The sequence below is a fragment of the Tarenaya hassleriana genome, unplaced genomic scaffold, assembly GCF_000463585.1.
Source record: "Tarenaya hassleriana unplaced genomic scaffold, ASM46358v1 Cleome36, whole genome shotgun sequence".
Taxonomy (NCBI): Eukaryota; Viridiplantae; Streptophyta; class Magnoliopsida; order Brassicales; family Cleomaceae; genus Tarenaya; species Tarenaya hassleriana.
In genome coordinates this window covers 248564-271297 of record NW_010966665.1, presented here as the reverse complement: position 1 = coordinate 271297, position 22734 = coordinate 248564, and the positions used below count along the sequence as shown (strand labels likewise).

General features: G+C 34.0%; 3 protein-coding genes across 3 annotated transcripts; 2 read left to right on the top strand and 1 right to left on the bottom strand.

The window, feature by feature from the left end:
* Positions 1-48: 48 nt before the first annotated feature.
* LOC104822251 (auxin-responsive protein IAA14) lies at positions 49-2443 on the top strand. The gene is made up of 5 exons (XM_010553398.2): positions 49-411; positions 992-1203; positions 1484-1619; positions 1996-2057; positions 2157-2443. Exons 1-5 carry the CDS (start codon positions 155-157, stop codon positions 2192-2194), a joined length of 705 nt encoding a protein of 234 aa, XP_010551700.1. The 5' UTR covers positions 49-154; the 3' UTR covers positions 2195-2443.
* A 3652-nt stretch (positions 2444-6095) lies between these two features.
* LOC104822249 (E3 ubiquitin protein ligase DRIP1-like) lies at positions 6096-10042 on the top strand. Its single transcript, XM_010553396.2, has 7 exons — positions 6096-6567; positions 7429-7528; positions 7872-8325; positions 8449-8951; positions 9063-9113; positions 9306-9378; positions 9468-10042. The coding sequence occupies exons 1-7, from the start codon at positions 6366-6368 to the stop codon at positions 9636-9638; spliced, it is 1554 nt and encodes a 517-aa protein (XP_010551698.1). The 5' UTR covers positions 6096-6365; the 3' UTR covers positions 9639-10042.
* On the bottom strand, positions 10003-11250 carry LOC104822250 (40S ribosomal protein S15-1-like). The gene is made up of 3 exons (XM_010553397.1): positions 11037-11250; positions 10846-10903; positions 10003-10361 (listed from the first exon to the last, which is right to left on the bottom strand). Exons 1-3 carry the CDS (start codon positions 11183-11185, stop codon positions 10113-10115), a joined length of 456 nt encoding a protein of 151 aa, XP_010551699.1. The 5' UTR covers positions 11186-11250; the 3' UTR covers positions 10003-10112.
* Positions 11251-22734: the final 11484 nt, after the last annotated feature.

Sequence of the window (22734 nt, the reverse complement as noted above, 5' to 3'; positions counted from 1 at the left end):
CCCCCCCCCCCCCCCCCTCTCTCCCTTATATTATTGCCCCTCTATCACCCTTTCCTCTTCCCCTCTTACCAAAAATCTCAACACAAACACAACAAAAACCAAATCCATATCTAGAGAGAGAGAGAGAGAGAGAGAGAATTGAAGATCCAGAAACATGATAGGAGAGATGATGAACCTGAAGGAGACCGAGCTCTGCCTCGGCCTCCCCGGAAGTGGAGGAGGAGAGGCGGAGGCGGTGGTGGAGAGTCCAGCAAAGGCGGCGACGGTAGGGAACAAGAGAGGTTTCTCTGAGACAGTTGATCTGAAGCTGAATCTTCAGACAAACGAGGAAGGCCGAGTTGTGGATCTTAACGCTGGTGATCCCAAGAACTTTGCCGGAGCAACCAAGGACAAGAATAAGCCTCCTGCTAAGTAAGTCCCCTTGTCTTTTTTTGTACGAATGCATATATATATATGTGTATATATAGTATTGATCTTGAGTTACTTATTGATTTCAAGAATCTATCCCTAGAGGATGAATGACTAAACACAGAAACAGAAAAAAGATGCAAAAAAATAAAATTTTCCAAACACTCGAGTGATTTCAAGATTAATTTACCTAAAGTAATATTGATTTATGAAACCGATGGAGAGAAATAACTAGTCGATCTCCAGATCTATATAAGAACTATACTAGTGTCGATCTAGGGGTTTCAGATTAATATTGAAAGGCATCATACTTGAATTTTTTGGGAAGAAGATAATATTCGATGTTCGTATTGTCAAAGATGTTAATTTTTCCCAACATATACGCACCCCTTTGAGCATGAATTCATTCTAAGAATCCAATTAAAATGTTCCTTTCCGTGGAACATATTATCATAAACACACGATTCCACTACATATGATGTTTGAACAAGGTATATACACACACACATATATATATATATATATGTGTGTGTATAATATATATGCAACGTATATATATATATAATTGTTATATTGAATGTAGGGCACAAGTGGTGGGGTGGCCGCCGGTGAGGAACTACAGGAAGAACATGATGGCTCAGCAGAAGAGCAGCAGTGCCGTGGAGGAGGAGAAGGCCTTCGTGAAGGTCTCCATGGACGGAGCTCCTTACCTAAGGAAGGTCGACCTCAAGATTTACCAGTGCTACCAAGACCTCTCTGATGCTTTGGCCAAAATGTTCAGCTCCTTCACCATGGGTACGCATATACATTACACATACACACGTATATATAATTATATCCTCTCATATATAACCATACAGAGAGAGAGAGAGGGAGAGAGAAGTGGTTAAAAAAAAAAAAAGAGAGGGAGAGAAGGGTTATATAGTTGCTAAAGAAACAAGAATATTGCAATCCGTATATTCTATAGGTCCATGTCCACACACACACGTGACAAATTTTAGTTCTTTATAACCAAAATATATAATATATACATACATACAAACTGAGATTATTCAACTGTGAATGTGTGTTGAAGGGAACTACGGATCACAAGGGATGATAGATTTCATGAATGAGAGCAAGTTGATGGATCTGTTGAACAGTTCTGAGTATGTGCCAAGCTACGAGGACAAGGATGGTGACTGGATGCTCGTGGGAGATGTTCCATGGCAGTGAGTTTTCCTTCACCAGCATCATTATTCTCATTTACGTTAATTATTATTATAATCCAATTTATTGCATTTATTTAATTATATATATATATATATGCATGAATAACAACCAAGGAATTCCATGTGTAATAAATACGCACAACTATGCATTGGTTGGCATATGGGACAAGGTTGGATCTTAAAAGATCAAAAGATTCAAAACGCTCACCTCATCTATATATAGCTGGCGAAATCCAAACTTGTCATTGTTATTATTGGCTAAAACACAATAAATTCTATGTTATATATATATATATATATACATATACATATAAGGAATTAATGATCGTAACTATGGACCAATGTCTAAATCGAAACCCGAATTTATTTTTTCCAGAATGTTTGTGGAGTCATGCAAACGCTTGCGTATAATGAAAGGATCCGAAGCTATAGGACTTGGTACGTATATTCTTCTCTTTGTTACATATCTTAATCTCTTTTAAAAAAATTTGGTAAAAAAAAAAAAAGCTTATCGTTTTCCCTCTGATTTGGTTTCAGCGCCAAGAGCTATGGAGAAGTGCAAGAACAGATCTTGAACCAACAAGAACTACCCAAGATCAGATCAATGAAAGAAGACAATATGGGTTTTTTTTTACAAGTTTATTTGTATTTTGTTGATTTCATGTGACTTTTTTTTTCCAGATGTGTCTGTAATTTTTAAGATTTGATGGATATATAGGCATAGTATTTATTACCTGAAAGATGTGAACTTACAATCTCTGTGTTTGTGTCATATATATTGCCGAACATGTGTCTTTTTTAATGACGATCAATCTTTACGTACACATATATACATGCATGTGCATACATCCACGGGTATGTATATGCATCTTCGGATGCATATTTTGGTCCGTAGTCCGCTTTTTGTCGTTTCTTCTGTGTTATAATAAGTTCATCCAAAAGCTAATTCTGATATTTGCACTTTGATTAAAAAAAAATGGCTTGCTGTTTCTTTCGATCTTTATATGATATTAGTATATTACCAGATATTCCTATTTTTAAGTTAGCTAATTCTTTAATAATATAAACTTATTATAAAATATAAATAAAGGAAACAAATTGCGTGGAAAAAATTGACATGATTGATCTCACATATCCATATCATTAAGACACCTTTTACACACACAAAAAAGCGGTGGAAAAAAATTTACATGTGAATATAATTTATGTATAATAATAAGATGAATGATTTAAAATAGAGATGCATGAAAAATTCGGAAAATACACTACATTTATATGTTATTAATTGTTGATCTATATAATGTTCAAATTTTACTGGTTAATAAATTTATAGGACTTAGATATTACGTAGTTTATCTTACTTGAATATAATATAATTAATTCTATATTATTCTTTATTTTTCATTCTTTATTCTTTTATTATAGAGGTATATATATTGTATTTAGTAATCAATTTTTTTTTGGTAAAAATTTAGTAATCAATTTTTATTAGTACTTATTTTTTCTATGAGAAATAGATTTTGTGGTTTTGTGAATTCCATGTTGAACCTCGAAAGGATTATCAAAAATCTAAAAATCGTTCAATTATTTTCATCAAAGTATATTATAAATTGAGAATCTACGAATATTGCATTTTCTTAAAGCGGGAGAAGATTTTATTAAATACAGGACCCATGGGAGGGGCATGGAACAATACCATGTGCATGTTCATGGGTCTTTCAATTCATCGTCATTATGTTATTGTACCCTATTTTGCCTATCACGAGAAGAAATTTTCAAAATATTTTATAATTTTATGTCTCAATTTATGTGTCACGTTATCATTTTCAATTATAATTTTATGTAGTGACGATTAGGTATTTTGCATCAAAGTCCAAATTAATTTTGGAATTTAAAATTTAGAATTTTGTGCCTGAAGTTTTTGTCATATTAATTTAGTAGTTAAAAGTTAACCTATAAATTATAGAAAGTTAATTTTAAATTTAAATTCTAAATAAATTATAAAAAAAATTGAAAATGTTTAACCAAGGTCAACGTTTAAGTTTCTTATTGGGGTTGTTATGCGTTTTTAAATCAAATTATGTATAACTTGGACAAAGTTCGAAGTTTAGTGATGTAATATTCATGTTTACTTTTTAAAATTATAGATTAGATTTATATATTCAAACTTTGAAATTTGTGTGATGTTCTGAATGTTATTTGTCTTGAGTTTAACCCAAGTGCCCAACAACACACACACACACACACACATATATATATATATATATATATATATATATTCAATGTTATAAATTATAGTATCTATTTGTAATAACTTTAATATATAATTGCAGTCTACTTGATCCGCATGCACAACCTTTTTCTTGGATCAGGTGCAACGATGAAATTCTCAAGGTATTTTTTTTTACTTTATCGAAAAATAATAACAAAATAAAAGCAAAATGACTAAGAAAAATATTTATTGAGATAAAGAAGCAAAAGGGATAATAGTGAAAACAATAACAAAATGTGCATTGCCATGTAATGTTGAGACCGTGGATAAGTTATCAACGTTCCATTGACAATTTATATATAAAGAATTTAACAAGCTTGAAAATACATTTCATTTGAATAAGAAGAAGACATCCACAATTTTTTAGAACAAGGTATTTTGAACTTTAAAAAACCCGGTAAAGATATATATAATTTGGACAGATAACAGTTTAACATTTTTGTTTTATATATTTGTAATAATTTTATGTGTGGTCAGACATTTTTAGTCGAAAATATTTGTCTCGTCACCATGGCATGATACTTTTATAGAGAAAAAATAAATAAATTTCTAAATTGATAGAGATGTTATTCATAATGCTAACCAATTTTACAAAAAAAAAAATTTTGTTAACCGGGAAGTTCACCTAGGCATTCGGCCCAACCTACATCTCTCCAGGCCCGAGAGCAGCCTTTAGAGTAACGCATAAATGCGTCTCTCCCTCCCCGCCTGTGGAATTGAACTGGCCACCTCTTGCGCCTAACAGTCTCAAAGAGACTTGGCCACCAGGAGCGCCTACCGCTCGACCACCACGAGGTGAGTCCAATTTTACAAATTAGTTTACCCATTAAGAACAATTCCATATATATATATATATATATATGAACTCTCAATACAGCTTTCTTATCAATAATTCAAATTTGGTTAGTTCTGAAATAGAAATACAAAACGTCTGTCTTATCCGAATTCAAATCTCGAATTAAAAAAAAAATATTCATCCGAAATTAATTTGAGTCTTGATCTCGATTAAACTTTTTTTTACCAATATGATTGTGATGTTTTAGAGATTATAATTGAAATATTCCAAAAATATTTCAATTACCACGTCTGAGATGTTGTCCGATTCATGGGGTCGGATGGTGTTAGGTCCGAAGGGTTGTGAGACGGTTTCGTTACCAAAAAAAAGTATTCCAAAAATAAGGCCTTTGAACAAAAAGTAAAAACACCAACGAATATAGAAGAAAATATTTTAAAGCCCATATACAATTATAGGCGCATAACTTATATGGGCCGGTTTGTTATTTTGTGAATCAAGCCCTATTTACCGTGGTATGCCCATACCACGTGGTTTTAACTTTTAAGCGATGGTAATTCGAACTCTAATTTTTTTATTTAGTTGAAAAATACGTGTAATTTGGTTATTTATCATATATACAAAATTTTGGAAATGACACACTAATAACAGAATAAAATAAAACAGTTTTGTTTAGTCTAGCTCAAAATATTTTAATTTTAAAAATTATACATGGTTTATGGTTAGGTTAATTATATAATCTACACTTATTAAAATTATGAATAATTACCGGAAAAAAATCCCCAATAATAATAGTTATTCCATGCAACTAACGTGAGATCGAAGATCGCATCATGACCGTTACTTTCGCTTTCCCTGTCCTGAAATCCACGTTTATAGGTAGGACCCACATAATTGTTTTTTAATATACATTTTCTTCTTATTTCTCTAATTAATCAAAAAATTTACAAAATACTTTTTTTAGGGAAATGAAATGGTTCCTTTTTTTTTAAACAGAAATGCAATGTTTTTACTATTTAAAGCATTTGTGTGATAAGTTTACGTGCATGCCTCTCTGCTTTGACTTCTCATCAAAGTTTATTTTCATGTTTTTTAATGACATTATTAAAGCTTTAGAAAATTTAATTTGATTTTTTTTAAACTTAATAATACAAATAAATCACTACAAACAGCACAACTAATTAATTTGGAATGTAGTATATTCCCACAATGAATTTACTAGGGCTTAATATTTTTATGTTATATCATCCCGGAAAATGTTTCTTCATTAATACGAAATCTGCACAAAATGAAAAATTAAAACCTATTATTTATTTTTTACATATTGTTTTTTATGTCTAATAATTCAGAAAAAAATATGTATTAAGTTTATAAATTTTTAGAAAATTATATAATTTACCTAAATTCCTTTATTTTAACCTCACGTTTTTTAGCTATTTGTGCGAGGTCTCGAGCCGACCCTCGCGAAGCACTTCGACATACCCACGTCAAGAATCCCTCTCTTTTCAGAATTTTCTCGGGAACCAAACAGAGCGAAACGCAAACTGAGAGCGAGCGAGAAATTACCCACGGCTTCGATTCGAGTCGTCGATTTTATCTGCCAAACAGAGAGAGAAGAAGAATGCCCTAGACGAAGAACACACAAAAAAAAAACTCTCTCTCTCGTTTCTGGGTTTCTCACATGCACCATGTTGAGCTACGCCGATCGATAAAGTTCAGGTTTTTTCCGTTTTTTGGTTGTTTTTTTGGGGGCGTATTCGATCAGAGGAAGATGGTGATGAAGGTAAAGCTGGAGAAGGAGAAGCTGAAGACATGCTTGACTTGTCCTATTTGCAACGATCTCTTCGATCGAGCCACCACCATCTCCGAGTGCCTCCACACGTGTGAGCCCTCTTTTCGTTTTGGCTTTCGATTTCGTCGCCTTTATTTCAGACTTTTTCTGGGTTCTGAAGTGATTTGATGGCGTTTCTGTTCGGATTCTGATCTGGGTTTTGTTCCTATTTCGTTCTCATTGCGGTTTTGTTCCTCGTCTTTTTACCAGTTCTGCTCTGTTGACATCACTTATTTTGTTGGCACTCTTCTTTCTTGATTTTCTATTTAGGTCGGCTCGGTTGTTCCATACGATTCTCTCGTAGATTCTTCTTCTTCTTCTTATTTTTTATTGGAATATCATTACGTAGTTGTAGATTAAAGTATTTGATTTCACATCCAACACTAGAAAAAAGGAGCTTCGGGTTTTTTTAGGTGGGAAGACTTTATCCAGTGACTTGAGCAATGGAAAAACTGTTTCTTTTGTTATAGTTTGATATGTTGTGCTAATATTATATATATATATATATACATGGAGACATATACGAGTGTATATACAGACTGTATGATAGGGGTACTTCATCAGAGTTCACTGTTTTGCTAAGCAATGATTCTGTCTTTGTATATTCTTGTCTCTTCTCTTGGGGTTAGTACACATATTATATGAGTTGCCTTGAGTCATTTGCTCGTATTGGGTCTTATTTATGTTCTGTTGACAGTAGAGTCTCGAAAGTCCCAACTCATCACTGATCTCTTGTTCTCTGGACAACTGCTTCATTTTCCACATTTTCTTGTCAGAATCTGAGTGTTATCTTTCTGTTGTTGAAATCCTCTGACATACATAGAATCTTGCCAGTTTCCGTGCCTTTGTATCTAAAAGCATGTTTTAGTTTAGCATTGCTGGTTTAGGGAAATGTTTTGAATGCTGTGAACAGTTTGCAGGAAGTGCATTTATGACAAGATAACAGAGGAGGATCTTGATTCATGTCCTGTCTGCAATGCTGATCTTGGCTGTGCTCCTCTCGAGAAACTCAGGTTTCATATTCTCCCACACGTTCATATCTGTTTCTTGTCTTAATAATTCTTTTGATGACAAAAGAGTTTCGCCTGTTCTGCTCTCCTCGATTACTTCTTGATATTTGCATTCTTTTCTGCTAAAAACAAGCCCTTAAACTCTCAAAATTAAATCTTGATTTCTCCTCCTCCTTTGGTTCTAATATTATTGACATTTACTCTCCTTGATGCTGAAACGAGCACTTCAAGCTCTGAACTCTATGACCCATTCGTGAAAGAAGTCACAGAGTGTATTCTTATTTTATCTTTAGGAATCCTGGTGTAAATTCTTGATCTGAAAAAATATGTGCTGCCATGGATGCAGACCCGACCACAGTTTGCAAGATCTGAGGCTCAAACTTTTCCCTGAAAATGGGGAAAATAGTAAGGTAGAAACCGAAACTTCTGAAGATCCATTGTCAAACTCCAGAAGAAAGGAAAAATCTCTATCTTCACTCGTCGCTGGTTCAGATGCTGATACCACAAAAGTCTCAAACCTGGACCACGAAACAGTTCGTGTTCATTCGGTATCTGATTCGGTCATTGTGGGGAATCATGGTGAGAAAGTGGAAGATGTTCTTCAGGTTAAGATCTCACCTAGAGGATTACCAAAGCATTGGGCAGGTAGAAGGAAATCAAAGCCTAGCCCTGAAAAGAATGATGTGCGGTTGGAATCTGATATGCTTAATGAGGAAGAGCCTCGTAACAAAGCAGGAAATGCTCCCAAGATTCAGTCTGTATCAATGATTCTTCCTGACAATGGACAAGACCATAGATTGGTGAGTAAACCCCTGTCTTGTCTCTCTAAAACTCATACACTGTATGTTTTTGTAACTGCTTGTGTATAGCACATTCTATTTTGCTGAGATGAGCTAATGCATCACAAACCTGTGTCAATGCAGAATTATGAAGCAGTACCATTTGAGGGAGAGATGCCAAAGAAAAACACCATACAAGAGAATGAAGAGTTCCCATTCAATCTTTGGAAACCCTTGAGTTGCTTGGCCGAAGCTGCAGATAAAACAAAGTTCGGTAAAAGTAATGAACCGGAGAGTAAGCCCTCGTTGGATAGAAAGCCCGTGAGAGACGATGCCTCGGATCAAATGACTGTAGAGCCAATAGTACCATCTAACAGTCAAGAAGATGGAAAATCGGCCCCTAGTTCTGAAAATGACAAAGCAAAAACCTCTGTCCCCAAACAAAAGGGAAGAAGTAATGGAAATTGTTCTTCTCCTCCTTCATTAAGACCTCGAAAGCTCAGAAAGATACTTGGCATTGTTCAGAAGAATGAGTCTGTTCCTGAGGTGATAGTTACATCACAAGAGGCTACTGCTGTGGAAGCAAATGACAAGGCTGAAGGAAGAAATGTTCCAGTATGGTTTTCATTGGTTGCTTCAGAGAATCAGTAAGATTATTTTTTCTAATCTTTTCCCTCTTCTCTCTTCTCCTATCTGTCAATATATTTTTTTTACTTCTTCTGGGAATGCCGGGAAAGTGATCATCTTGAACTTTTCAGGGGTACGAAAGCACCATTACCGCAGATATCGTCTTGCTACTTGAGGGTTAAGTATGTTCCTTTTACTTATCTTCAATCATACTTCAAACTTGAATCCACCTTCCATATGCATCTATGTATTTTTTTTATTGTTTTTCATCAAATCAAGAATAGTCATTTCCTAGGATTCAATCCTCTTGCAAACAAAAGTAATTCAAAACAGGAACCAGACGAATCTGATCATCTCTGCCTTTGTGTTTACAGAGATGCCAACTTACCCGTTTCGTATATCCAGAAGTATCTGGTGAAGAAGCTCAGTCTTGCAAGCGAGGCCGAGGTAAACTCTCTCTCTCTCTCTCTCTCTCTTCTTTCTCTCTCTTCTTTCTCTCTCTCTAAACATCTCCTCCTCTTCTTCTGGGTATGCAGGTGGAGATAAGCCTGAGAGGTGAGCCGCTTCATTCGTCGTTGAGGCTACATAGCTTACGGGATTGGTGGGTCCAGAAAGCTCCGGTCTCTGAACGGCTAAGCCCTTTGGTCGGTGGCTCAGCCAAGGACTTTGTCATGGTCCTCTCTTACAGTCGCAAATCTCTGCTCTGAATATATTTGCATTCCCTTCTCCCGCTTACTTACACCATAAGGTATCTCAAGCCAGGTTGCTTCCTCAGCAAGAAAACATAAAGATTCCGACTGAAGCTTATCGAAGCTAACAGGAGATGCAATAAGCCCTCGCGTTTGCAGACTTCAGTTCTTGATTTAGGAATTGTTTGAGAATAAACAGATGGCTCTTCCTCTCTTGCAGCATCATGCTAACAAATCTTTTTATTCTTTTGCTTATTCTAGCATACAAATTGTTCATTATAATTCTAGTTTTGATAAAGTTTATTGATTTAAAGCTTTTAGAGCAGGGCAAGCAAGATGCAAAACATTGGATTTCAAAACCAAAAGGTTCCAACTTTGAATATATAAAATCCTGAAGGAACATTAACATTATCAAGCATCCAGAACAGTCATAAGAAACAAGTTTAACATAGTGCAATAAGCAAATGGTCTTATAGAGCACTGGGAAATTCTTCACTTCAGAGGGATAAACCTTGAGGAGTGAGTAGCACCAACACCGGGTCTACCGTGCTTGACGGGTTTGTATGAGATGGAAAACTCGGCCAAGTAATGACCAATCATCTCGGGCTTGATCTCAACCTGGTTGAAAGTCTTCCCATTGTACACACCAACAATGCTTCCAATCATCTCCGGAACAATGATCATGTTTCGGAGGTGAGTTCTAACTGGCTCGGGCTTCTCACCCTGAGGCGCATCCCTTTTCTGATAAGAAGATCATGTGGAAATGTAAGTTGAATCTATTTCTTAACAATGTTACATGGGTCTAACACATGGACTGACACAAGATGTATACATTGGTATGCAACAAGAACAGAGAAAGAGCTCTGCCTCAAAGGTGATTGAAATTTAGGGTTCAAATGCAGACATCTAGCAAAGAAGTATTTCTGACAAGAACATCTAACAATGTTACATGGGTCTAAAACATTGATTGACACGAGATGCGTATACACAGAGAACGAGCTCTGCCTCAAAAGGCGATTGAGATCCACGGTTCCAAGTTCAAGCCATTTCAAACGAAGAGATCTAACTAAGGACTATTTCAATAAACATGGGAAATAACGCATCTAGATTGAATGAACCAGCTAACAGGTCATTTGAAGATCCCAAAGATTCAAAGTGAGACCCTTCAGATGTAAAGCATAATCATTACGACCTTACACCACCAAAGAGAGGATCAGTAAATTACCGCCTTGCGGAGCTTCTTGATCAAAGCCAGTGGCTTCCTCGTAAGACCCCTCCGGAACCTACGATTTCATCATACCCCGAAGACAGAGAAAACATCAGACCAAAACCCACTAATGTCGAAGAAAAAAAAAAGATAGGGGAGAATAAGAACAGAAAGAGACAAAAAAAAAATGTCTCCGCGAGCGTTATTACCTTCTGCGAGCACGGGCTTGGAAGAGATTGACGAGCTGATCGGTGGGCATGTCGAGGAGAGCGTCCAGATCCACTCCTCTGAAGGAGAACTTCCTGAATGTTCTCTTCTTGGGCTGTCCGGTCGCGACCTCAGGTTCCACTTCCGCCATGATTGGATCTTCGAAGGAGACAACAATTCCTGATTCGATTTTGCCGCTAGGGTTTTTGTTGAGAGGATAGAAGCGAACCTGAGTGCTTTATAGTCTCCATAACCCTAGCAGGATAGTTATGATAATTTTCATTTTGAGGACATAAAAGTTTTTTATTTAATATTTGGTTCCATATTTTCTGAAATTTATTGAATGTGCCAATAATATTCTTAAATTACATTTTCCCCCTTGATATTTCTTGAATTTTTCCCAGGGAAATTTATTTGACAATATTTTTTTGGATCAGGCTTCTATCATTAACTTTTACTGAGTTCTACTGTTTACACATAATTTTGTAAATTTTCCGTTCTTGCATTGTATGTCATCATGACAATATAGCTCTTTCCCATTTATCAAATTTCTCTCATTTTCATAGGAGAATGTACCAATTCAAAACCTTTTACATAATATAATTATTACAATATTGAATCGGTCTAAATGGAGTAACATATAATCATATTTAAATTGAATAAGACATAAAAACTAATAGATATTTATATGTTTAGTTCCATTAAAGACAAATGCAAATAAAGAATTACATTCAAGACTCTAACCAACATGACAATTCCTACCGTATAAAGAGTCATATCTATCTTCATCAAATAAGTTATAGTTTGGAATCACTACTAGAAAACAGCAAAAGGGTGACGCAACTTTTGCGTCACCCTTTTATATTTTTGCGTCACCCTTTTCAAAAGGTGACGCAATAGTGACGCAACCAAAAGCGTCACCATTCATACCGTCACCAATTCAGATTTCGTCACCAAGCGTCACCAAAGGGTGACGCAATAGTGACTCAATTTTTGCGTCACTAAATAGTGACGCAATTGCGTCACCTTTTAGCGTCACCTTTTGGTGACACAATTGCGTCACTATTTAGTGACTCAAAAAGGTGACGCAATTATTGCGTCACTAAAACGTATTTTGGATTCAAAAATAATTTTTTTTAATCCCGAATCTAACCCTATACCCTATTCCCGACCTCTAACCTCCAACCGCGATCTTAAGCCGAATCGGAAACTCTGAGATTGAATCCTCGAAATCCACTTCCCAGGAGGTCACCCATCCTTCCACTGCTCCAGCTCAAGCACGCTTAACTTTAGAGTTCCAATTGACAACCAACCAACTGATCCAAGTTAAACTTCTGATATATTACTACATTAATACATATACATATACAAATATTTATACTTACAAATATATATATATATATACGTATATATTTGTACGTATATATACATACATAAAATATATATTTATATACATAACATATGTTTGTATGTATAATACGTGGAATATACTGGGATCCATATATATTCATATATATGATGATATATATATAAATATATAATATATATATGTATATGTAAAATACACATTTATATATAAAATACTCGTATATTTGTATATACAAATACACATATATATAATATATACGTATACATAAAATTTACGTTTTATATATATATTCGTATATTTATACATACAAATACATATATATATATATAATATACGTATATATAAAATTTATATTTATATGGAAATATTTGTATATTTATACGTACAAATACATACATATATATATATATGTATATATAAAATATATACATATATATATATATATGTATGTATTTGTACGTATAAATAATAAAATACAGATATAGTGACGCAATTGCGTCACTAAACGGTGACTAAATTGCGTCACCAAAGGGTGACGCAACTATTTGCGTCACTCTTGCGTCACCTTTTTTGGTGACGCAAATTTTGCGTTATTTTTTACGTCACCGTTTAGTGACGCAACTATTTGCGTCACTATTGCGTCACTATTTAGTGACGCTTTAGTGACGAAAATATTGCGTCACTATTTGCGTCACTTTTGCGTCACCATTTTAGTGACGCAAATTTTGCGTCACCTTTTGCGTCACCTTTTCCGTGTTTTCTAGTAGTGAATGTGTTATGATGGAAGGGATCTTCACCATATCAATAAAACACATTCTCTCATCGATTCACCCAACAACCCTTATCTCCTTCACTTTCTTCTGTATCACGATATATTCATAAACTCTATGAGTTTTATTTGGCATGGTTGCAATCATCTTCTCTATCTCTTCAATTACTGATTTTTGAAGATGAATCTCCATAAAATCAAACCACTCGTCTAGTGTAATCTTCCCAAAATCTATCTCCATTTGGTTTAAACTATTAACGTAGGACAAATTAGTACATTTTTCGTCATCACATCTAAAGTCTCCACCTTTGTCAATTGAACCATGGTAATGACATTCTTAAAGTGAATCCACATCTTGCAAGTCCTTTGTTTCTTCTCTCACATTAGGGTTTTTGTTCTCTTCTCCTAATGCATTCTTCTCTTTACATCTATCATCATTAAATGCTTCACTACAATCTATTCCCCTATCAATTGATCAGTCAAGACATTCTTCTAGTAAACTCATATCTTCTCCATTCGCCATACCTTCTTCAATGGTAAAGATTCAAGTCTCTTCTCCTACATAAGTGTCCTTATGGTCTTACTCTCTAGTGGCTTCTCTTCCTTTTTCTTCTTGCATGCACGTCTTTTTCTGGCTTGGTTTTTGACCTTCTCCTATTCCAAGTATGAATACCAGGGAATCCCGTTCTTCTTGCTTCTGATTGCCCTTGTATTCACTTTATTCTCTTCTTACTTCTCTAAAACTTGGAATGCAGTTTCTGATTCAGTATCAGCATTCCCAACATTCCCTAATTCTGAACTCAATTTTTTTGTAGTTTCAATCTTCTTGTTCCTCACCTCCACGACTTACTCTCTTCTAGTATCTTACCTCTGAATCCTCCACTCCCTCTGTGATATTCCCAGTTTCCAAATTGCCTTAATCTAGACACGAACTTTGGGTATTTTTAATGTTTCTCCGAACCCTAGAATTACCCTTTTTTTCCTCTTTGCTGCCAACATCCATTTCCGTGTTAGTAATTGCTACATTCTCTCCATTCAGACATGAATTTTCCATGCCCATGTTCTTCCTGGTCCTCTAACCTTAGAATTGATTTTAATCTCATATTTTTCCTCAAAAATCTTCACCTCCTCTGTCATTCCTCCATTATTTTACTTCTCAAAACCCTACATCTCCTTGGCAGTTCTTACTTACTGTCATTCTCTTTGTTACCTTCATTCCCTTGCTTTGTGGATCTAACTTTTTTCATCGGTTTCTCGTGAACCGACTCGATAGGTACAACGGCTTGTCATCTATTATTTCGTGGCCTCGAAAGAAGCTTATTCGCTTGGAAAATACGCCTTCCTGAATTCAAGGTTCACCGCAATGGATGTGTACTCACCGAGCTTGATAGTATCGCCATGGCAGAGATCTAACGGCATGTCCGAGGCAAATAGGTTGAGTCCCGTTCGATGATCCAAGATCTCGAATCATCCATTTTCCAGATTCCAACTCGACCCAAAGGTGCTTCGTGAATATCCCGACGTTCTTGACGGAGAGATCATTGTCTCGAGCGATTCGACCAACCCGAACAGTAGATCCCAACTTCTACTCTAGGAATTCGCCTTCTCTAGGACCATTGAGGAATACGAGCTTCAGCAATGGCGGCATCATTGCCATTGTTCGGGTAAAACCTCTGTGAAATTGAAGAGTCGGAGAAAATCTATGAGAGAACTTTGACAAAAAAAAAAATCTGCGAGAGAGTGATCCCAAATGAAATTTGAAACCTTTGATAGACGCTTTTTTTAATAAGAGATTTATAAATCTGGGTTATATCACGCAACACGAGGGGTTGCAATTCCAATCCTATCAGCTCAGATATGGCCGCACATGTGAACATCTCGCACGTGCTTGAACCTATTTCATAAAATTTACCGAATCAACATACTAATTTTTAATTCTTTTATACTCTTTTCCTCATCAATATTTATCGATTAGAAAATTTTAAGAAGAATATTTACAACGGAAAATAAAATTGAAATTTAGAAAATAACCATTAATTCTTGGTATCTCCATTCTATTATAATCTAATCGAAATTAGCTCATAAGTAATTAGAATATTCCAATCTAATTGGACATAAATGCGCACAAGCAAATAAATAAATAAAAATTCTATAATAAAAGTATATACAAAATGTAAAATGGTATAATCATAATTAAAAAAAGTTGTAATTTTCTTATATTTAACCAATACGTGGGTTGGAACTGAATGATTCAAAAAATATGTGTTCGAAGTGTTTTATTTTTTAAAAGATATTTTTTTTTCAAATCAAAAATACAATTTCAAATCCAAGATTAGATGGTTCAAAAGGTAATGAAGAGAACAAAATTCAACCCAAGTTTGAATCTCATTTAGGAAGCGGTATTCACATGGATTTCTCCAATATTCTAAGAGATATAGTCAGACAAAACCCGATAAACTTTTAGGTTATAAAAAAAAATACAAATTCAAAGAACTTTATTTTCAAGAAGTTTGCAAATGAGAAGAAAACCCACCAGAATGCATGGAACCATGGATTGAACAAACTTTAAAGTGATTCAAATTCTACATTCATATAGAAATTTATATTATTTTATTCATTTTTTATCGGTTTAAATTACTTTTTGTTTAAGTTTATTTCAGATTTCGGTTTGATTATTGTTTCATTGTTTAGTTTGAAAAACATAATATACCATTTAACTTTTATATCTGAGATTTTTTTTATTTTGATCTGTTTGAATGAATTTAAAATTTGATATTATTTATTTCAGTTCAATTCAATATTCGTTTTAAAAGTTATATTTGATTGAAGTTCCTCTTGATCCTATTAATTTGTTTCAAAGAAAATACATTTAATTAAATTTTTTCATAAGGTTTGTTTCATATACAATTATATATTATTTATTTCAGTATAATTCAATTTGATTTGCCCAACCTTAATATTTATCCATACTTTACACGTATTGCCAATGGATATGAAACAATCTTATATGCACAAAATCTTATCACTATCGTATTTCTAAATAATAATAAAATAAAATTTAACAAGATAATGAGTGTACTCATGGTAAAAGTTGGATGAGACACGATTCTTTTATGTCCGCTCTAATTTCAATTTTCCATGTCACAAGATTGACCAAAAATCACACTTTCAAAATTTCCTCATTAATTTATATTCAAAGAACATAGAATATGCCTCTAAGGCAATTATCCAACGCAAAAGTCAACGGTCAAAATCTTTCAACAAATTATATATATATATATATCTTTAATAATAAAATCAAAACCTACATATTTTTCAAACATTAATTTTCTCTATAAGTACATCAATGTCCACCATTTAGCTTCCTTGCACATTCCTCTTCTCTTCATTCATCAATTACATTCATTCATTCATTCATTTGTCCATAAATAAATTATATGAATAGATTGCTTGGATCAATCTTCTTGATTATCCTTCTCTTGGTTTCCTTATGCGTACATCCAAACAAGGCCTCGAGAATTTTACATGAAGAGCCTCCTCTTGGTCACTTGCAGTCTCTGCAGAGAGGTGATGTCGCTCCTTCCGAGCCTTCCGGCTGTACCCACATCCCCGGCGGCCACGGACCACCGTGCCCTTTCGGTGGCCGCAAATTTTCCCGTCACACATATCCACGTGTCACCACCCGATTTGGTGTAACGGAGTTAACGGTGACTTAAAAGGTGCCCTAATCAAACAAGTGCGTATGGGTGTATGTCTTCATTCTCTTCTTTTGCTTCTTTTGATATTTAGCTAATATATTATCCCCGAAATTGTAACTATAAAATTTTGTACAAAAGAAGATGGTTGTGGTTTTTTATCAATGATATTTTTTATTCATGTAATTTTTTTTATAATAATTTCATGTAAGGTGTATATTGCCATGGTACTTCCGTATTACGCTTGACCATCATTGAAATATGATTCAAGTTTCAAAACCTATTATCTTATTTGCTTGTTGTTCTTGATCTCAATTTGCCGCGACACTCATAAATGGTTAGACAACATGATAGTATAAGAGAAACAAGAATATGTATATGTTGGTCAGTTATGGTCTACTTATATTCTAAGAGAAAACGACCAAGAATATGTTCGATTATGTGATTAAAAGCCGGAAATGATTATATCCGGATCGAATCTACAAATTTTATTTATTGGAGACCAATATTAGAAGAATTATCACCTTGAATCTACAACTCTATTTTTTTTATCTGAGGTGTGGACCAAAATATCATCAAAATACATGAATTTCTTTTGATACAACATTAAGCGTTGCGAAATAGAAGGTAACAACAAGTGTGAAGCATAATGTCAGTAATCATGAAAAACATTCGAAACTCTTTTGTCTAAATATCTTTTGATAACGTTGGAGAAACAAAATTTTCCATGCATGAAAGAAAAATAGCTTTGAAAACAATAAACTAATTTGATATTCTCGAACAAATTCACACATCACCTAATTAACAAGAGAAACTGCTCGTTACAACGACTGAGTAAATGAAAAAAACGTATAACACATTGTTTAGTTTTACAAATCAAGCGAGTAATATATATATATATAGTATATATAAATCATGTCTTGCTAAATTTTATTATGCTTATCTTGTAAGCTCTGCTCATCATCTTGATAGGGCAGAAGAGAGGTCATCCAAGGGAACCACGAGGGCAACGGCCCGCCTTATCGCCATTAGGGATATGGGTGCAGGGCGAGCCTCCGGACGGTGGAACCGGACCTCGTTGAAGAGATTCTTGAAACATCAAAGGTTTTGTTTTGTAATGTAATGGCCTGCTTGCTTCAATGAACACAGTGTGACCGAAGGGGTCAATAATAGAGAAGAAGAGCACAAGAAATAGTGTGAAGAAAACTTTGAGGTTTGATCTCATTTTGTTTCTTGAATTTGGTCGTTGGGTTTTGGTTTGGTTATATATATATATATAACCAAAGGTTTTGTAATGTTTATAGATGTCGGGAAATCGAAATCAATGTCAATGTGGGGTGTATATGTGTATATATATATATGTAGAGGTGGACAATGGACCGATGGAGATCGTATGTGAAAATGAGAGCATGAGAATTGACATTGGCGAGGTGGATGATGACATTGGAGAGAGTCACTTTCTAGGCAACGTGACACAATCAATACAGAGTCCTGTTAATTTCTTCTGTCTTGAATAAATTATTTAATTAACCAAGTTAGACTAAAATCATGTCTCCGTAGGGGTGGGCACAAATACCCGAAAATCGGGTATCCGTCGGATACTCGTCTCACGGATACCCGATTTTAGGGTACTCGTAATTTTCAAATCCGAATCCAAATCCTTATTTTTCAATACCCGTGAATCCGGATCCAAATCCGGATAATAGAATTTTTAAAACCGGATATCCGCGGGTACCCGCGTATTATGATTATAAATAATTATATCTTATATTTATATAACATTTTTATAAAATACAATTATTTTAGATGAAATAATTTCATATTTTTTTAATATTAATTCAAAAAAATTAAATTTATTATTATTTGTCTCTTATTATCTCTTTTGTCTTATATATTTTATCATAATTCATCAATTTTTATAAATATATCTTCATGTTTTAAAAATTTTATATATGAATATTGTTGTTTTTCTTAAATAAATCCGGATCCGGATATCCGCGAGTACCCGACTATTATTCCGGATACCCGTACCCCGGATACTCGTAAATACCAAATCCCGGATACAAATCTCATAGTTAAATACCCGAGCCTCCCGGATCCGAATCCAAATCTCTCGATTTTCCCGGGTATCCGATCCGTGCCCACCCCTATGTCTCCGTTCCCCAAAGATATAGGGTTTTGGGATACAAGGTTACATAAACATATATTACATGTCACATCGTCTCGTGTTTTGTATCAAGGTCGATATTTCGGTTTTGTCACATATCACACATATATATATATATAGAGAGAGAGAGAGAGAGTGTGTGTATATAACTATATATACATAACAATTTTTGATACAATTGATATCGCGGCTTGATATTTTAGGTTTTCTTTTCATTCAGTTATTTTTTTCAGATATTTTTTTATTACATTATAGTTGAATTTATTAAAAATATTATTTTTTTAGAGAAATATCATTTTGTTCAGTTTTTCAGATATTTTGGCATATGACATATCCATTTAAAATAGGTATACATATTATTTAAAGTCCGATTCATTTCAATTTTTTACGCTGCAATCGAAATGCTCGCTTATATTCGTGACAAACGTTTTGATTTCAATTTGTATTTAAATATTTTGGATTGTTATCTTTATTCTTTAATATATTTTTTTATTCAATTCGTATTTAGATTTTAAATAAAACAAGGATACGTTTAAAGATACATTTTTTTAAATGTTATATATGTAATGGTTTTAGATTGCATGTGTTAGACACCAATTACAATTATTAAATAGAATGCTAAGAATAATTTGGAGGTGTTTTTCATTGCCCTCGTGGTACGTTGGGGACAATTGCGACATTGAAAATCAATGTTCGTTTTGCATGAGTTTCATCATGATTGAGGACCACTAATTGCCCAAACAATAATTAGCCGTCCGATGTGTTGACTTTTTCTTCCTCATAGGATGTGATTTGACATTGACCGAATATATTTTTAGATGGTGAAATAAATAAATAAATAAATAAATTTTTGTATATATATATATATTAAGAACCGAATATTGTGCACACCATTAGAATATCTGAATTTTTGTGCAATGTCATCAATTCAAATAAACAATAATCATACTAAACTTAGGTTATTTTATCATTTAAATTTTGTTTATATATAAGAATAAGCTAAGTTTAGTTTTTTTTGTATTATATGTATATATATATATTTCCACCAGCTTTATACAGTTAATAAATTTTCAACCAACCTTATGGTTTATTTATTGAATGATAGTCACATTTTATTTGAGATATTTTCTGTTCTAGAAGAAAAAAACAATTCTGAGAAAGAAAATAATTATTGGATATTGCTGAAAAAGGAAAATATTCTACGGCCGTTAGATTCGGATCTGAAATCTCATCACGTCACGGACTACATTCGGCGGCCGCATCATCTCTATCTCTTAACAAACATGTTCTTCCTAACCTCAGCCCTAAAACCCTAACCCTTTTTTTGTTCCTCCTCCTCTATAAATAATAAACCATTCTACTTCTTCCTCCTCCTCCTCCTCCACCTCACCAAAGCTCGAAGCTTTCTGTCGTTTTTGTGATCAAGTTCTTTTGCTTGCACAGAGAAATCACCGTGGTGTTCAGAGAAACCTCTCTCTCTCTCTCTCTCTCTCTCTCTGTCTCTGTCTCCTGCTGTGATTCTCTGTACAAGCATAAGTGCTTCTTCACAAGAAATTCCCACGAGTGATAACACCGAGAGAATCTAGATCTAAAGATTTCAGGGTTTGAGACGTATCAGATCTGGTACCGACAAAAGTTTTTTTTTACTTTTTCCTTATCGATAAAAGTTGTTCATTGTCTTTCATATTCTTGTCTGAATTTCTTTCACTTGATTATGTTTCATGGATCTGGGTTTGTGTCAGAGACTTGACATATGTCCTCTGGTTTTGGTTCCGTACTTGCAGATCTCTCGATGTTGTTGGAAATATAAAATTGACCCATGGAATTTTGGGTTTTGGACTTCATATTATTTTGAGCTCATTGATGGATATGAGCTAATTAAGTTTGAATGTCCATTGGTATTCATGGTAATTCATCTCTTTCCCCTATAAATTGAGGATCTTGATTCATATTTTTCATCCATCAGAAAAATTATCAAAGTAAGGGGGAAAGGAGAGAAAAACCGATTTACCGAATTATTCTCCAAAGTCATTCCGCTGCAAAATGGATTCAGGTATAATTCTTATCCGATATGTATATTAATTTCGAATTGTATGAATTATGCAAAAACCGTATCCAGTTTTTGGTGAGTTTTCATAAAGTTATCGAAAACCATCAATATAAAGTTTTTATATTTGGTATCAGAGCATGTGTTTTGTTTTATCATAATTCATCGACTATAGTTTCGAAATTTTAATATGTGTAATATATTGATACATTTTTTTATGTATCATCAAAGATTATAGTAATATAAATTAAAGTGGGTATATATATATATATATATATGAATTAGTATATATGAATATTCGTATTTGATATATAATAATAGCAATTTGTATGGATAATAGTTTATATACTTTATGAAATTAACTATGTGGATACATGTTATATGGAGGTTAAAAATATTTTTTTTTTTTTGTTTTATATTTTAAACTTGTTAGTCACCAAAGTGACTTAGTTTAAATTAAAATAAATATTCAAACCAAATACGCATGTTTTAATTGTTCATAATAAAAGGATGCTAATGTATGACATAAAATAAATAATTGAACAATTATAATTATTTATCATATTGCTATTAGATCATCCAAAGATGGATCAATGCATATGATTAATAATATTATAGGGACATAATTTTGGTTAATAAGCATGTATATCCAAAGATTGCATTCTTATTTAACTGGCAATATTATGATGTCCATTAAAGCATATTTTGCATCAATGATTGTATGTATGTATTGAAATATTGCCCAAAGGTAAATTTTGGTACATATTATTGTTACTTTTGAAATACTAATGGATAAATATTTATAAAATTTCAGCTTCACTTAACCTTATGGCTTCTGGCAATGGAATTGTTAAGTTCAACGGGCTTAACTATGCAGACTGGTCTGAACAGATCCAATTTTATTTGGGTTTCAATGATATGGATTATGCATTGTTGAATGAAAAGCCAACAGCCATAACAGATGAAAGCTCAGAAAATGACAGGATTAACTTCGAATCCTGGGGGCGATCAAATAGGCTGTGTTTGAACTTGATGAGGATCACTATGGCAGAAAGTGTTAAGCCATCGATGCCTAAAACTGAAAGTGCAAAGGAATTTCTGCAAAAGATTAAAGAGTATTCTCAGTCGGATTTGGCTGACAAGTCGATTGTAGGAAGTCTCATGAGTGAGCTAACTACGAAAAAGTTTGACTGGTCGCAGCCTATCCATGATCATGTGACTAACATGTCTAATATGGCGGCAAAGTTGAAAGCTATGGGAATGGATGTTAATGAGACATTTCTGGTCCAGTTCATCATTAACTCTCTCCCTGTTGAGTTTGGCCAGTTCCAGGTGAATTATAACACCATCAAGGAAAAATGGAACTTTCAGGAGTTGAAGGCCATGCTCATACAGGAGGAAGGGAGATTAAAGAAGGTGAAAGAACATTCTGTCCATCTTACAGTTCAAACCAATGCCGGCAGCAATAAAAGAAAACCAGGAAAGAATGACAAAAGGAAGGATAAGGCTCCAACAAAAGATAATGTGAGCCGAGTCCGGAAAGAAGTCAAGTGTTTTTTCTGTAAAAAGACTGGACACATTAAGAAAGATTGTCAGAAAAGGAAGGAATGGTTCGAAAGTAAAGGTAAACATAATATTTTAGTTTGCTTTGAA